General features: G+C 64.4%; 4 protein-coding genes across 4 annotated transcripts; 1 reads left to right on the top strand and 3 right to left on the bottom strand.

Moving 5' to 3' along the window:
• Positions 1-232: 232 nt before the first annotated feature.
• AMSG_10922 (uncharacterized protein) lies at positions 233-2,879 on the bottom strand (the record flags this gene model as incomplete). The annotated part of the gene is made up of 2 exons (XM_013897650.1): positions 233-2,818; positions 2,853-2,879. 2 exons carry the CDS (start codon positions 2,877-2,879, stop codon positions 233-235), a joined length of 2,613 nt encoding a protein of 870 aa, XP_013753104.1.
• Positions 2,880-3,336: 457 nt separating this feature from the next.
• AMSG_10921 (uncharacterized protein) lies at positions 3,337-7,132 on the bottom strand (the record flags this gene model as incomplete). Its single annotated transcript, XM_013897649.1, has 2 exons — positions 3,337-3,344; positions 3,388-7,132. The coding sequence occupies 2 exons, from the start codon at positions 7,130-7,132 to the stop codon at positions 3,337-3,339; spliced, it is 3,753 nt and encodes a 1,250-aa protein (XP_013753103.1).
• A 1,184-nt stretch (positions 7,133-8,316) lies between these two features.
• On the top strand, positions 8,317-15,065 carry AMSG_10920 (U5 small nuclear ribonucleoprotein helicase; the record flags this gene model as incomplete). Its single annotated transcript, XM_013897648.1, has 2 exons — positions 8,317-8,331; positions 8,667-15,065. 2 exons carry the CDS (start codon positions 8,317-8,319, stop codon positions 15,063-15,065), a joined length of 6,414 nt encoding a protein of 2,137 aa, XP_013753102.1.
• Positions 15,066-15,822: 757 nt separating this feature from the next.
• AMSG_10919 (uncharacterized protein) lies at positions 15,823-16,614 on the bottom strand (the record flags this gene model as incomplete). The annotated part of the gene is made up of 1 exon (XM_013897647.1): positions 15,823-16,614. The coding sequence occupies one exon, from the start codon at positions 16,612-16,614 to the stop codon at positions 15,823-15,825; it is 792 nt and encodes a 263-aa protein (XP_013753101.1).
• Between the last annotated feature and the right edge of the window lie 82 nt (positions 16,615-16,696).

The raw sequence follows: 16,696 nt of genomic DNA, 5'->3' as shown, positions 1-16,696 counted from the left end.
GGATCAATGGAGAGCAAGACGTCTATGTGGATGTGCTTCTCTTTTACACCGAGAATCGCTTCGGTGGCTTCGGTGCGGTGAGCTCGACGTTGTGGGCTGCGAAGTGGGGTCGGCGGGGGAGGCCGGGGGTGATGATGATCTTTGATTTTTTGACGGACTCTTCCTCTATCTCCTTGTACAGCCCTGCACACACGCTCACGTACACATCACGGTCGATTCCCTGTGTGGTGTTTTAAACAAGCTGAGCACCGTCCAGGGTGTCGAGCTCAACCTCGCCGATTTGGCCGAGGTCCACCGATGATGACCGCTCGCGATGGGTCGACTTTGCGTGGTGCGCAGCATCAAGGGTGGCGAGGAACTCTCCAGCTGAGCGGAGGACGGCGGGGTCAGCGTCGACATCCTTGAGCTCTGCAGTGATGACGTTCATGAGACCCTTCTGCCGCTCGGCCGCCGGAAGCTCGCCGCGCTTGCGCTCGCGGTAGACCGATAGGATGTCCATGGCGATCGAGTGGACGGCAATGGCACAGAGCGCGATGATGGCGATGATGACAGAGACAAAGAGCGCAATCTCGCTCGCTGAGCTAGTACGCTCGGCGTACGAGGCCGATCCGAGAAGAAGGATGGCGATGACGGCGATGGAGAGCCGAGTCTCGACCTCGTTGTAAAGCGGGACGTAGTACGGGCGGATGCGGACAAAGATGTAGACCGACGAGCCGAGGATGAGAAGGAGCATGCCGATAAGGACCAGCTGGTGCTTGGAGAACATGGTGGTGATGACGACGATGGCCAGCCGCTTGAAGAGGTTAGCAATCTCGCCCCAGTAGTACGCCCGCCGCCAGTTGCGGTAGAGCGAGCCAAATCGTGCCGTGGTATGCGGCGAGAAAAGGGTGAGCCGGTGGAGGAAGAGGGTGATGCCAAAGTAGACCGGGACGCCGATGACGTAGATGAGGATGGCGACGACACCAAACGGCACGATTGCCCACCACGCGTCGTCAAAGCACACCACGCCCGTGTCAGCGTCCAGCACGTACTGCCCGTTAGGCAGCTGCGAGCAGTCAAAGAGCGCAAGCGATGACTGCGAGAGCGGGATGTAGAGGAGCGGCGCAACGAGGAAGAGCACTGCGTCGACCAGCGATCGGATGGGGACGGCGCGAAGCGGCGCCAGCCGTTCCACAGCCGTACCTAGGACCTTGAGAACCATCATGTTGGCAATGACAAGGCCGACAATGATAAAGGGAATGGCGATCGAGAGGGCATACATCTTGTGGAACGAGGTCACAGCGCACTCGGACGCTACCACGTTGGCGTTGATGTTGAAGGCCGAAAAGACCGAGAGCACCCGCTGTGACGAGTCGCTCCACTTCAAGTTCGACTCGGCAAAGATGCTCACAATCTGGAAGGCCACCAGCGACATGGAGATCGAGACTGGAATCGTCCGCATCCGGAACGCAATGATGTGCTTCTGCCCGTGCTCGCCCGCATTCGTCGCCTCGAGCGATCGCATCACCACCCAGGCCACAAACACCGCACCGACCATCGACAGCGCCACGAGGGCAATGACCACAGCCGCAAACACGCCTCCAGGGTTTGGCGGACACGCCTTGCACGCGCCATCGCTTGTCCGATAGTACCCGTCGCTGCAGGTGGTGCAGAACGAGCCGGAGTAGCCCTGCGCGCACCGCCCCGAGCCTGCACATGCCGACGGGCGTGGACACAGCACAAACGAGCCATCCTGCTCACTGTAGCCCGGCGCCGGCTGCGGCGCTTCCTTGCCACCAGCGCACTCGGCGCCGATGGGACACGGCTCGCACCCGCGATCTGCGGACCGGTCGCCACTCCCAAACCAGAAGAGCGGCAGGCACGAGCAGTTGCGCCACGAGCTCGCGCCGGTGCCGGCTGTGGTGAATGCCGGGCATCCGGTGCATGTCACTGCGTTGATGGTATCCGAGTACGATCCGGGCGAGCATGCAACACACGACGTGCCGTCGAGCACTCGGCTGCCCGGAAGACATGTGGTCGAGGCAGAGAGGACAAATGGCGAGCCGATGATATCGTCGTCGTTGATCCGGACCGAGAGCGTGTACGTGCCACCGTTCTCGACTAGGACGTCAAAGACGAGCTGCAGGCCCTCGAACTGCCTGGCGTTGACAGGGAACGTCTCGATGCCACGATTGATTGTCACCCGCACAGCATCTATGCTCGGCACTTGGCTCACCATGTTGTCGTAGTTGTCCTTGAGGGCGATGCGGAAGGTGGATGCCACCGAGGTCTCCAGCTCGAGCACTCCACTGGCGCCGACTTCAGTCACCAGCGTACTGCGCGACCCTGAAGCCGGACCAGGCACCACGATGACTGTCGAAGACTGAGTGCCCGAGAAAAAGAGCAGATTGTTGAGTCCGTATTCGACGGCGTGGCTGCCTGCGCGCGTCGGCGGCAGAAACGTCACGCTATACTCTCCGTCCCCCAGGTACTGAGATGTCAAGATGAGATCGACACCATCGGCTGCGTTGCGGACGAGCGGCACGTCGACACCCGAGACTACCGCATTGCCACTGTCATCGCGAACTAAGAATCGCACCGTGAGCGAAGACCCTGCCTCAATGGACACCATGTCGACGACGTCGCTCACAAACGAGCTGTTGATGGAGAACGCCGAGCAGAACGGACTCTCCACACCCGACCACTGCGAGTTGGCAAGACAGGTCTGAGACTGGATGCCGACAAGTGACAGGCCAGCATTGCATGTGTAGGTGCATGTCTCGTTGAACGCTCCAAAGCCGCCAATGTCGGTATCGCCGCTGCAGGAGATACTGCCGGACTCTGGTGGCGCTTGCGGCGGGCAGGCCACGTACCTGCACTGCGCCTCGATCCCGGTCCATGACCCGCCGCTGCACATCCGTTGCGCATCACCGGCCACTTGCACTGTGGGCGGAAGGCATGTTGTCTCGGCAATTGACCCGGTGTACCCGTAGTCGGTAAAGCTGATCGTTGCGTTGGCCGGCGGTTCCAGCAAGGTACAGGCGTACGGCGGAGGCGGTGAGGGCGGCGGCGGAGGAGGAGATGGCGGCGGAGGAGATGGTGGCGGCGGCGGCGGCGGCGATGGCGGCGGAGGAGATGGTGGTGGCGGCGGCGGAGGCGATGGCGGCGGAGGAGATGGAGGCGGTGGCGGTGGAGGCGATGGCGGCGGAGGCGATGGTGGCGGCGGTGGAGGCGATGGCGGCGGCGGCGGAGGCGATGGCGGCGGCGGCGGCGGCGATGGCGGCGGCGGCGATGGATAGATGCATGGATCGGTCGACAGCGTTGGCGAGTACATTGGCGACACGCAAGCGGCGCATGTCAGCATGCTTGGTGCGGGCGCCGGGAGCTTTGCGCCAAAGTTGACGGGACAGAGCGTGATTTCGAGCGTGGTCGAGAGCATCAGTGTGCCCACGCTGATGTCGATGGTCTTGATGCCAGCCGAGAGGTTGTCGGTGTTGAGAAAGACAGCCATAGTGCTGAGATCAACTGCGCCGGAGCTGTTTGTGCCGACCAGGGTTGCCGGGAGCGGCGATGCAGTGGCAAAGTCGGGCGTTGTCAGCTCGACTACCATGCCGGGATCGGCCACGGTCTGTCCATAGCCATCGAGAGCAGTCATCGCCATATCAAGCCCCAGTTCAACACCAGAGGCATGGACCGTGCCGGAAAAGTCACTGGTAAAGGCTGCCGAAACCGGCGGCGTCGCCCACGCCGGGCCGTACGACTCGGGCTGGATCAACGTCGACGAGTGCGGCGAGTCCGGGCCGGTGACCGGGAATGATGCCGAGGCAAACTCGGCGGCAAAACCCTCGGCACCGGCTACCTGCGCGGAGCAGCTCAAGAGGGTCAGCTTGTTGGCCGATGCCGAGAGTGAGCAGTCGGCTTCGAACACGCCACCGCCAAACAGAGCCGTCGCCGTCGAGATGGTGAGTCCATCACAGGCGATGGTGGCGCCCGAGGCCGGGGCGGCGGTGGGGAAGCTCGAGACGGCGTACGGGCCGCTTAGCGCATAGTCTGGATGCGCGCACGCAAGGCCGCCTCCGATACTGGCGTTTGGCGAGGTGAAAGTCGACGAGGTGATGGTGGTGGCCCACGCTGCGCCCGGGCGCGAGGCGATGGCCACCACTCCGCCTGCCCTCCCAGCCGATCCGCCCATTGCTGTCACGCCCGAGAGCGAGAGCGAAGCCGGTGCCGACGCACCGGGCGCAACACTCACAGCGAGCGCACCGCCATCAACGGCGGCCACGTTGTCGTTGAACATCGTGCCGGAGGTGATGGCGACAGAGCCGCCTCCGGCACCCGTTGGGCGATGGACAGCCAGGCCCCCGCCCGAGCCGGCCGCTGAGTTGTTACTCACGGTCACGCCAGAGAGGCTGAGATCGGGAGAAGGAGTTGATACCAGAAGGCATCCACCATTGCCTGCGGTTGCCTTGTTGGCGTTGCACGTCGATGCCGAGTCCATGGCTAGCGCAGCGGGCGAGGTCCAGGCGATGGCGCCGCCGGCTCCAGCGGTGTTGCCGGAGAGGGTGACAGAGCTGATGGTGACGCTGCCGGCCGAGGGCGTTCCATAGATGGCGCCCCCAGACCCGCCTGCTTCGCAGTTGGTGAAAGAGGTGTTGGTGACGACGAGGACACCGCCGTCGTCGACTACGACGGCGCCGCCTGATCCGCCCACAGCGGCCTCGGAGATGGCTGCGTTGCTGATGGTGAGGGCGGCGCCGGTGCCTGAGACGGCAAATGCCGGAAGACCTCCCGAGGAGCCCGAGTTGACGACGTCGATGTCGTTGACAGTGACTACACCGCGTAGCGGCGATCCAGTCACCGGCGAGGGTGCAGCCTTGAGAACGACACCATCTGAACTCTGGTTGGCACAGTCGATGGTGACACCGCCGGGGGTGACGGGCGCGATGTTGACCGGCCAGGTGATGAGCGGATGGAAGGTCGGGCAGGCGTAGGTGCCCGTTGGGATGAGGACCGTGTCGGTGACGCATCGCGAAGACTTGGCGACAAGGTCGGAGATGGCTCGGGACGAGCGATCCGAGTGCCCGGGAGGCGGCGCAATGTTCCTGGCAGCAAGCTGGGCTTGGATCTGCGAGTGGCGTGAGATGACGGGGAAGGTACGGAGAATGCCGGTGGCAACGGTGCCGACGACAAGGTCATCGTCGCCGTCCGAGTCGAGATCGCCAGTGGCGAGGACGTGCGGACGGCTGTTGGCATTCCTAAAGACGTCGGAAGACGACGTAAGCGGAGTGATGAAGACAAAGGCGGCGTACGAGTCAGAGGCGACAATGTCGTCACGCCCGTCGTGATCGACGTCCATGGCCACGACCTGACCGGCGTAAGCCAAATCTGAGGCAAGGACCACCTCCGAGTAGGTTGCAGCTGCCGGTGAGGTCGAGGTAAAGGTGCGAAGAACACTGTTGACGACGCCAGGGGGATCGGTGCTGACAGCGAGATCGAGACGATTGGCGTTGTCGAGGTCAGCAAAGGTGACGCAAACCGGCGAGGTGAGACCGGTGGCGACGATGGAGGAAGAGAAAGTGCCAGTCCCGCCATCGTTGTGGTGGTAGGCGAGGTCGTCATCTCCAAGCGTGGCAAGATCGTGCGCACCGTCGCCGTCTGCATCGGCACATGCTAGCCAGATGCCCGGGGCGTCTGTCGAGATGGATGCCGGCGTTGCAAACGAGGCGGGGCCTGTCGAGGCGAGCCACGACGCGCCAGAAGCATGGGAGTAGGCGAGGTCGACAAAGCCGTCGGCGTTGAGATCGCAGGCGACAACATGCGTGGGCGATGTAGGCGATGTGAGGAGGGCATGAGCAGCAAAAGATCCCATCCCATTAGTGTTGCGGTACCAACCGAGAGTGCCCGAGTCGGTGACAAGGACAATGTCTAGAGCACCGTCAGCGTCGAGGTCAGCCACGGCAAGAGAGCGCGGACCGGAGGGGGTGGAGGCATCGACGGTGATGGCGGCAGTGAAGGTGCCATCTTCGTTGTCGTTGCGGTACCAGACGAGGCTGCCTCCGGCCATAGCGGCGACGATGTCGCCGTCGCCGTCCGAGTCGAGATCGGCGATGGCGGTGGCGCGCGGCCCTGGGTCGCCCAGGCCTGAATCAATCTGGGTTCCGGCGCCAAACTTGCCGATGTCTGTGTAGATGTCGGTGAAGTACGGGCGGTTGTCGAGTGCAGCAACGGCAATAAGGCCATCATTGACGGGAAAGACACCGACGTCGCGGACCGAGGAAGTCGTTCCGTCGATGGGGTGGCTGGTGTACGCCGTGCCACTGCCCGAGTTGAGAAACACTTTGAGATGGGACGAGCTTCCGGCGAGGATGTCAGGGATGCCATCATGGTTCCAGTCTGTGACGGAGACGCCACGAGCAGACGCGAGACTAGATGTGATGGTATGGTGAGAAAAGGTCGCAACGCCGCTATTGATAAGTACGCCCAGCCTGCCCAAGGTAGGGGAGACGTAGATAATGTCGTTGATGCCATCCTGGTCAAGGTCGGCGAGGACAAGATCGTTAGTGTTGAGAGAGCTTGTGACGTATGAGGTGGTGAACGAGGAACCTGCGGCGTTGTTGGAAAGGTGGATGTCGATATTGTCGTGGCCGTATGACGCCGAGACAACGTCTGTGTACGAGTCGGCGTTCATGTGACCGGTCGCGATCCTGCCGAAGTAGACATCGACAATATACGAGACTACAGTCTCGGTCCCGGTCACGTAGCCGCCACCAGCCTGTCGAGCAAACCAGTGGATGTAGTGCCGATCAGCGACAACCAGGTCGTCATAGCCGTCGTTGTTCATGCGGCCAAAGGCGACAGCGTGAATAGCTTCGGCGGTGGACTTGAGCACAACTTGCGATCCAAAGAAGGTACCATGGTTGAGGAAATAGATCACGTCGGCGTTGTTCTTCGAGACGGTAGCAACGTCAATATATCCGTTGTTGTCGATATGCCCCGCTGCAATGTCGGCAGCGTGGCTGACCGAGGATGTCAGCGTCTCGTAATGTGCAAATGCACCGCCCTTGCCGTCGGTGCACTTGTAGGCTTTGACGAAGCTGTGGTAGCTGACCACGACATCCGGGCAACCGTCGCCAGTAAAGTCGGCCACAGCCATGGCGTAGGCGGTACCCGAGTCTACACCAGTCACGGGAGCGAGAGGAGGCTCAAGATTGGCCTCGGGCTTGCATTGTGGCACGTCGGGAAAGGACGCAGCCAGAATTGGTGCGGCTGAAAAGGCGGCGACCAGGCACACAAAAATTGTGTGACGTAACAGTAGGCTATGGAGACCTTTCTCTGCAGTGTTCCGAGGGTATGAGTAAGAGAGTACGTCATGCTTGGGAGATTGCATGTGAAAAAGCGTGAACATGCTGGAATGGGGTGCAGAAGAGCGAACTTGAGCAGAGGGCTAGCCGGGGCGGCGGCGGGGGTCGACGGTCGGACTGGCTGTCATGGCGAGTGATCCGCACACAGGCCGGAAGCCGACTGTAGGGGAGAGGGCAGAGGGCGCGGTAGTGCAAGGACGGGAAAAGACACGTACTGGAGAACACCATGAAGATCCAATCCCCAACAGCTACTGAGACGAGTGTTGACCAGGGTTTGCAGAGGAGGCGTGCGTGAGGTGTCGCTGGGTGTACGGCAGCGGCACACAAAATGGCATTGCAGATTTTCGCCGGGAGGGTCTCTCCGCAGTGTTCGCCGACTCTACCGCCGCCAAAGAACCGTGGACTATTTTGTTGGTTATGGCCATTTTTCGACGGCCACAGGGCCTGCACGGCTGGCGGCGGGTACGTGCCGCCGTTGAGAAGCCGCATGGCTGCCGGGCTCGATCGGACCCTTGACGGATCAGAATGGGGTACATCTAGTTCTGAAATTAGAAGTCGTGCGATCGTGTTGTGTACGTCGTCACATGTTTTCGCTGCGCCTCGCTTCTTTGACTCGCTCAGGCCGAACAAGAACTTGGCCTCTTCTAAACCGCCCTTGTACGACAATTGCTGGGCGAGACAATGAGCGTGCCCATGCGGAGATAGACGAGAGTCGGCTCAGAGAGCGGTGGGTCTCGATCCAGCAGAATAGCACCGGTCTCAGCCCCGCCAGCATCAACTGCGGCGCCATCCGCAGCGCTGTCCTCGTCGTCGCAAGCGTCGTTCCACCCACGCTGAGCTGGGATCCACTCCGAGTCTGACCTGTGCTCGCCGTGACCGCCGTCCGCCCATCCCACGCCGCCACATACCCCGGCAGTCTCTGCCATTGTCGGTGGCTCCTGCCGCCATCTTGACCATCGCCTCGTCCAGCGCCGCCATGTCGCCGCTCATCGTGCCTGACAGGCTCGACCTACTTGAACATCTTTGAGCGCAAAGCAATAAGCCTCTTGCCCTCTCGCGGTCAACAAGCCCCAACCTTGACTTGATCACTCCAGTGTCCTGCACCCGCTTGTTGTACCAGCCGGCCGGCCAGCCGCCAGCCGCCCGCCCACCAGCCGACCGCCAGCTGGCCGCCGGCCATCAATCACAGCGACACCCCGTCCAGCCCGACCACCCGAACCAACCCCTCAGCCTCCACCTCACTACCCCCACCCCACCCCCACCCCCACCCCCACCCCCACCCCCACCTCCCCCCCTCTCGCCTCCACTCCAAACAGCATGTCTGAGTTCAAGAACTACGAGTACCGCGGCAATGAGAATGTGGTACTTATTTCGTCGACACGGCGGCGGCGCGACCCGGACGAGCCGACGGGCATTCCCGAGTCACTCCGTGACCATATGGGCGGCACGCGGATGGGTGATAGAGCTCTGAGGGTTCGCCCTCGGGAAGTGGAAGAGAAGCTGGCAAAGTTGCGGAGGAAGAAGGCTCGTCGTGCTCAGCATGGCCGCTCATCATTGTCATCAGCTGCTGCTGCTCAAGCCGGCGGCGCCTCCGCTACTGCCGCGGGCAAGCTCTCGTCGGCTCCGGCCGGTTCAGCTCGGTCACGGGCTTTTGACCAGCTGCTGGCGCTTCTGGCTCCGCTCTTTCCGCCAGTCTCGCATGATGTGCTCATTTCCGCCGCCGACGAGGTTGTGGCCGTCTTTCACGACGAGGAGATCGCACCGGCCGCCCGTCCGGCGCTTCTGGCGGACATTGTTGGCTCGGCCATGCCGGGCGAGACGCTGACGACCATCGAGGGCCTTGTCTCCCGCCACATGCCTGCACCCAAGCCGGCACCGGTCGGCCCGCAGGCGCCGGCCGCCATGGACCTTGCGGTCGTGGCCCAGGACGACGACGACGAGTACTCGGACGACGGCGGGTACTCGTACTCGTACTCATACTCGGACGACGGTGGCGCAGGCGGGGCCGGCGAGAGCGGCGGCTCTGGACTGGCACCGATGGCGGTCGTCGACGGCACGCCGCAAATGCCCGCGCCGGTCGCCGGCGGCACTCTCACGTACTCGATGGATCCGACAGCCATCACCCGAGGCTCGCTCCTCCGCGACGTAGCCGAGGCCATGGACAAGCACCCGGACGCAGTGGCGGCGACAGTCGACCACGTCCTCGACATCCTCAGCGACTCAATCTCCAGCCGCGAGGCCGAGAACCGGCTCTCCCAGGCTATTGGGCGATCGCCGGGCGCCGTGGCGCTCACACGCAAGCTGGTCTCCAACGCCCGGCTCGTCACCCACGTCATCGCGCTTTGCGATGCAGACTCGACGGCGGCCCGGCAAGAGGTGTTGAAGGCGATGGTGGCTGCGCCGGACCTTGCGCCGGCGTACCCGCTGCTGGCCAAGGCCAACCCGGACTTTGTGCTTGAAGGCGGCGAGGCGGCAGCGGCGGCGGCGGCGGCGGCAGCGGCTCCGGCCGCAGGCGGGCGGCAGCCGAGGCGGCTGGACCTTGCGTCGCTGGCGCAGGCGCCGCCGTCGTCGCAAGTCCACGGAACTTCGACGACGCTACCGGCGACAGTCAAGCGGATTCAGTCTCGGTACTCAGAGGAGATCATCATTCCGGCCCCGGCGCCGCCGCAGGTTGACGCCAACGCGCTTGTCCCGATCGCTTCGCTCCCCGAGTGGGTTCGGCCGTGCTTCCCGGGCATGACCTCGCTCAACCGGATCCAGTCGAAAGTGTACCCGACGGCGTTCAACAACGAGTCGCCGGCCGGAGGCAACCTGCTCATTTGTGCGCCGACCGGCGCCGGCAAGACCAACATTGCCGTCCTCACCATCCTCAACACCATTGCCAAGTACCGCAATCCGGCGACAGGCGTCATCGACACGTCGGCGTTCAAGGTGGTGGTCACCTCACCGATGAAGTCGCTTGTTGCTGAGCAGGTGCAGTCATTTTCGGCGCGGCTCGCCCCGCTGGGTATCACTGTTGCCGAGCTGTCGGGAGACTCGTCGCTGGCGGCGTCGCAGCTGGCGGCAACGTCGGTCATTGTGGCGACGCCTGAGAAGCTCGACGTGCTCTCGCGCAAGGGCCGGCTCCTCGACATGGTCCGGCTCCTCATTATCGACGAGGTCCATCTTCTCCATGATGAGCGCGGCGCTGTGCTCGAGGCGCTGGTGGCGCGGACGCTGCGGCTCGCAGAGGAGACACAGAACCCGACGCGGCTGGTCGGCCTCTCGGCGACGCTGCCCAACTACCGCGACGTGGCGCACTTTCTGCGGGTTGACGCCTCCTCGGGCCTCTTTTACTTTGACGCGACGTACCGGCCGTGCCCGCTGCAGCTCTCGCTGGTGGGCATCTCAGCCAAGAAGCCGCACCAGCGCCTCAAGCTCGAGAACGAGATTGTGTACACCAAGGTGGCAGACCAGGTGAGCGCCGGGCACCAGGTCCTGGTCTTTGTCCATGCCCGCAAAGGCACGCTTGCCACGGCACAGGACATTCTCGACCGGGCTGAGGACGCCGGCCTCCTCCCAACCTTTGTGCCGCCGGATTCTGCGTCACGTGTCATTCTTGCGGACGAGGCCGAGGCATGCTCGTCGCCGGCGCTTGCGTCTCTGCTGCGGGCCGGCGTCGGCGTTCATCACGCCGGCATGCCGCGCGAGCACCGCTCGCTGGTGGAGAACTTGTTTGCCGGCGGCCACCTGCGGGCACTGGTGGCGACCGCGACGCTGGCGTGGGGTGTCAACCTCCCTGCGCACGCGGTCATCATCAAGGGCACGTCGGTGTACTCTGCTGCTGCCGGAGCCTTTGTCCCGCTCTCGGGCCTGGACATCATCCAGATGCTGGGGCGTGCCGGCCGGCCGGCGTACGACACGTTTGGCGAGGGCGTAGTCATCACCACGCACCCAGAGCTCTCGCACTATGTCTCGCTCCTCTCGTCGCAGCTCCCGATCGAGTCGCAGCTGCTCCGGCGGCTGCCGGACCTTCTCAACGCCGAGCTTGTGCTCGGCTCACTGACCTGCCGTGACGACGCGGTCGAGTGGCTCGGCTACACTTACCTGTTTGTGCGGCTGCTGCAGAGCATGCCGAATGAGCGCGAGAGCGACGCAAGCCTTGAGGCCTACCGTACTGACCTTGCCCACTCGGCGCTGTGCGAGCTCCACGACCTTGGTCTGGTGCGGTACGACGCGCGGTCTGGGAGCGTGGCGCTGACGCCGCTGGCGCGGATCGCCGCGCACTTTTACGTGACGCCGGCGTCAGTGGCGGCGTACGCGAGCGCGCTGCACCCGCAGCTCTCCGACCTTGACCTGCTGCGGGTCTTTGCCGGCTCGGCCGAGTTCAAGTACATGCCGGTCCGTGCCGACGAGCGGCCAGAACTCGTCAAGCTCCTCGACAAGGTGCCTGTGCCGGTCAAGGAGTCTGCAGACGAGCCGCTGGCCAAGGTCAACGTCCTACTGCAGGCGTACATCTCGCGGCTGCCGCTGACGGGCTACGCACTTGCGGCAGACATGGTGTACATTGCCCAGTCTGCGGCTCGGCTCATGCGGGCGCTGTTCGCGATTGCGCGGACCCGCAAGTGGGCGCGGCTGTCAGCGTCACTGCTTGAGCTGTGCGCGGCAGTCGACCGGCGGCAGTGGCGGTCGTTCTCGCCGCTCCGCCAGCTGCCCGGCCTTGTCGAGCCGGAGCTTGTGGCCAAGCTTGAGCGGCGCGACTTTGAGTTTGAGCGGCTGTACGATTTGTCGCCGCAAGAGCTTGGCGAGCTTGTGCGTGTGCCCAAGGCTGGCAAGCCACTGTACAAGGCGGTGCACTCGTTCCCGCGACTCGAAGTGAGCGGAGCGCTGCAGCCACTCACCCGCTCGCTGCTCAAGATCGACCTCGTCCTCACGCCCGACTTTCGATTTGCCCGCGAGCTCCACGGCAACTCACTGCGGTTCTGGCTGTTTGTAGAGGATGCCGACGGCGAGGCGCTGCTCCACTCGGAGGAGATTGTTCTCCGGGCGGACGATGCTGAGCTGGAAGTCAGCTTTACTGTGCCTGTCTTTGAGCCCGCGGCGCCGCAGTACTTTGTGCGGGTCATGGCTGACCGGTATCTTGGGGCGAGCACGGTGCTGCCGATTGCGCTCGCCGGACTGGTGCTGCCAGCCAAGTTTGAGGCGCCGACCGAGGTGCTGGATCTTGCGCCGGTGGCGACGGCGGCGCTCCGGGTGCCGGCCTTTGTCTCGATGTACGAGGCGCGCGGCATCCACAGTCTCACGCCGCTTCAGTCGCAGGTCTTCCCCACGGCTTGGGATACCGACGCGTCGTTTCTGTTTGCTGCGCCGCCGGGCGCGGGCGCGACTACCGTGGGCGAGCTTGTCATTCTGCGTGCGCTGGTGACGGCGCCTGCCGGCGCGCCGGCGCAAGTGGCGGTTGTTGTTCCGCACGCGTCTGCGCTCGACGCGCTCTACCGCGAGTGGTCGGCGACGCTCGGCGGCTCGCTCGGCCGAGTCGTCTCCAAGCTCTCCGGCGAGGTGACGAGTGATCTGAAGAAGCTGGCGAGCTCGGACGTGACACTTGGCACGCCTGCGGCGTTTGAGGGCATTTCGCGGCGGTGGCGGTCGCGCAAGGCGGTGTCGAGCCTCCGTGTTGTCATCTTTGACGACGTGCACTGCCTCGGCGACCCGGACGTGGGCCCGACGATGGAGGTGCTTGGCTCACGGCTGCGGTACATGGCAGCCGAGCTCAACTCAGGCCTGCGGTTTGTGGCGCTCGGCGCGTCAGCAGCGGATGCGTCGGACATCGGGTCGTGGCTGGGCATGGACCGCGAGCGTGTGTTCAACTTTGCCATGTCAGCGGCGGCGCGGACGCTACGGGTGACGGCATTCGACGAGCGGGCGTCGTCCAAGCTGGTGTACAAGGCGAGCGCAGGCGAGGCCGCAACCGGCACACAGAGCCTGGTCTTTGTGCCGGGTGTGCGACAGGCGCGGCTGCTTGCGCTTGAGCTTGTTGCGCTTGCGAGCGCGCGCGAGGGCGGGTATGCGCCGGACGAGGCGGCGCTGGCGGGGCCTGCAGGCGAGGTGCGGAGCAAGTTGCTTGCGGCGGGCGGTGTAGAGGAGGAGCCCGGCCTGGTGGTGGCGCTGAGCGCAGGTGTCGGATTCATGCACCCGGGCATGGCGGCGTCTGCACGTGCTGTGGTCGACGAGCTGTACGCGCGGCGACTGGTGAGCTGCGTGGTGGTTGTGGGCGAGCAGGTGACGGCGCTGCCGCGGCGGATGATGGCGGGCCTGGTGGTGGTGGCCGGGACCGGGAGCTACGGAGTGACCAGTGTGCTCAAGATGGTGGGCCGTAGCACGGGTGCGGCGCATGTGCTGACGACTGCGGCAAAGCACAGCTACTACGCGCACTTTCTCACGCACGCGCTGCCTGTCGAGTCAGCGCTGGCGGACGCGTTTGCGTCGCCGCTAGTGGCGGAGCTTGCGGTCGGCTCGCTGGCGACCAAGGCCGACGCGGTCGACTGGCTGACGTGGACGCTGCTGTACAAGCGTGTGGCGCTCAACCCCAACTACTACGACGTGGCGAGCGCGACGCCCGGTGACATCTCGATCTTCCTCTCGGACACTGTGGAGAACGCGGTGGAGGAGGCCGTCGAGTCACGTGCGGTGAGCGTGGGCGACGACGGGCTGAGTCTTGTGCTCGCCAATCCGGGCGCAATTGCCTCGTTCTACAACCTCTCGCTGCGGACGGTCGGCTTGTTCACGGCGGCGGCGCGGAGCGACCTTGCGCTCGTGCCGCTGGTCTCGGTCCTCTGCGGTGCAGAGGAGGTTGTGGCTGCGGTGAAGAGCCGTCGGGGCGAGGGCAAGGCGCTTGGGGCACTGTGGGAGGCGCTGCCGGCCAAGGCCAAGGCGGCGGGCATGCCGCGGCTGGAAACGGCGCACGGCAAGGCTGTGGCGCTGGTGCTGGCGCACTTTTCACGACAAGCGCTCCCGCCGCAGCTCGCCAACGAGCAGCGGGCGGTTGTGGCCGCGGCGCGGCGGTGTGTGTCTGCGCTTGTGGACGCTATGGCTTCTGCGGGCTTCCTCGCGCCGACGCTGGCGGCGATGGACATTGCCAAGTCGCTGGCGATGGCGGTGTGGGCCGACGACTCGGAGCTACTCCAGCTACCGCATGTCGATGACGCGGTGGTGGTGCGGCTGTCGAACGCTGGAGTGGCGTCGGTCGACGACCTCATGGAGATGGATGACGACGACCGGCTCAAGGCGCTGCAGCTGGAGGGTGAGCGGCTGGGCGAGCTGGCGGCTGCGGCCAACGCGCTGCCGGCGCTGGACCTCAAGGCGGAGGCGAGCGGCCCGCACGAGGTCGTCGTTGTTCTCGAGCGCGACGAGGAAGACGACGACGACGACGAGGCCGGCGACGACGGCCCGGTCATCGCGCCGTTCTTCCCGGGCACCATCCTCAGAGCCGGCTGGTGGGTGGTGGTCGGCGACGCGAGCGGCAAGGCCGTGCTTGGCATCAAGAAAACGACGGCGGTGGGCAAGCCGGTGAGAGTGCCGGTGGCGGCGTCAGCGGCAAGCACGGCGTCGGTCTTTGCGGTCTCGGACGTGTACATGGGCGTCGACCTCGAGGTTCAAATTGCAGTGCAGCCGGCAGCGGCAGTCGTGACCTCAGCCGGCGACGGCGACGACGAGTACGAGTACGAGTCGTACGAAGACGATGAGTAAAGTGAGCTTCATCCTCGAAGCGGATACGTGGTGGCGGCCACGTTCGAGATGCGGCCGGCCGCGACTCGACTCGCTGACACCGTGCTCGCTCTCGTCGCGCCCGTGGCCTCGCCGTAGATGTTTATCATGGACTCGTACAACTCGAGCGCGCAGCTCTTCCCGCGCCCTCGTGGCGCGCGGGCATCGGGTGGTTGGCACCGCCCGCAGAGGCCGATGCGTGGCTCGCACGTGGGGCCTGCCGCCCGACACTCGTCCCGGCGACGCCCTTGTGTGCATCGTGGACGACGGCCTTGCTGTTGTCGCGTGGAAGGACGCGATCGAGTGCCGGTTCCTGGCAACGTGCTCTCGTTCTCCAGACTCAACGACGTCGTCGTTGCTCGCCGAGACGACCGTGCGACACTGGAGTCGAAGTGAGCGCCAATGCCGTCAGCTCCGCGCCGTCACGCAAGTGGAGGCGTCCCTTTGCAACGGCTGCTTGTCATCGCCACTTTCCCCAGCGAGCCGCTCTGCGATGCGACTGCCTCGCCTGCCAGAAGCGTTATGGTAAACGATCGCGGCCGCTGACCTTTTGTGCTGCGTGCGGCGTCCATCTCTGCACCACCTACTGTCTTCTGTTGTGGCAGTCATGAACACATTGAACTACTCTTTTACAACAATCCATGGACGTTGCGACGACTGCGGAGCATCGCGGAGCGCGGCTTGCGCGATGGACAAAACTGTCCACTCCGTACCGTAGAGGCTTAGGGGTTCGCCGCGGTCAGGCGGCGAGGATGTCGCGCGAGGAGCGGAAGACGCCGTCGAGGTCATCGGGGACGAGCGACAGCGCAGCGGAAGCAGCGGGAGCGGCGGACGGAGCCGGATTGGAGGCAGGGGCGGCAGGAGGGGGATGAAGTGGCGCCGGAAGTGAGGTGAGCGAGTAGCCGTACGGGCCCCAGGTGTAGACCTGCATGGAGCGCGAGTGCGTGAGCGGCTGCATGAAAGATGAAGTCGAGCCGAACGAGGTGTACATCGAGTCGTTGGCAGGACCGCCAGCGGCTGTGGTCGAGGAGTACGACGGAAGAGTAGAGAGGGTGACCGAGGAGGTGTCCTCTACGGCCACGGCCGCGATGGCCGCCGCTGCATCGTTAGCATCGGACGACGAGGTCGACGAGACGCGAGACGACGAGTGGGCCCTCCTGGAGCGAATAGCAGCAGCTGCGGCCGACGACGACGACCTTGTTCGCGAGCGCGAGCGCTTCGAGTGCGGCCTCAGCGACGGCTCGCGATTTTTGAACATGTGCTTGAGCATGTTGGACTCGGTGATGAGCCTGTGACGGAGATCGGTGATGGCAGAGACCGCCGCCGCCTTTTGCTCCTCGCTCCAAGCCGCCGGAGCCGATCCAGCCGAGCCAGCTACGCCAGCTACGCCAGATGACACGGCATCGTAGTCGACCGAGTGCGCTTCAAACTCGACCACCTTTTCCGCCAGTTCCTCCTTGAGGGCAAAGACCAGCTCGCGCTGCGTCAGCAACTCCTTCTTGGTGTACTTGCGCTCGGGCTCGTCGGCCATGGTACGAGGGTGTGTGTGCGTGTGTGTGTGTGTGTGGGGCCGGGGGGGGGGGGGGGGGGGTATGGGGATGGACGTAAAGTGG

The sequence above is a fragment of the Thecamonas trahens genome, assembly GCF_000142905.1.
Source record: "Thecamonas trahens ATCC 50062 unplaced genomic scaffold supercont1.66, whole genome shotgun sequence".
Classification (NCBI taxonomy): domain Eukaryota; order Apusomonadida; family Apusomonadidae; genus Thecamonas; species Thecamonas trahens.
Note: the sequence above shows the minus strand (reverse complement) of the source record. Positions and strands in the feature narration are given on the sequence as shown.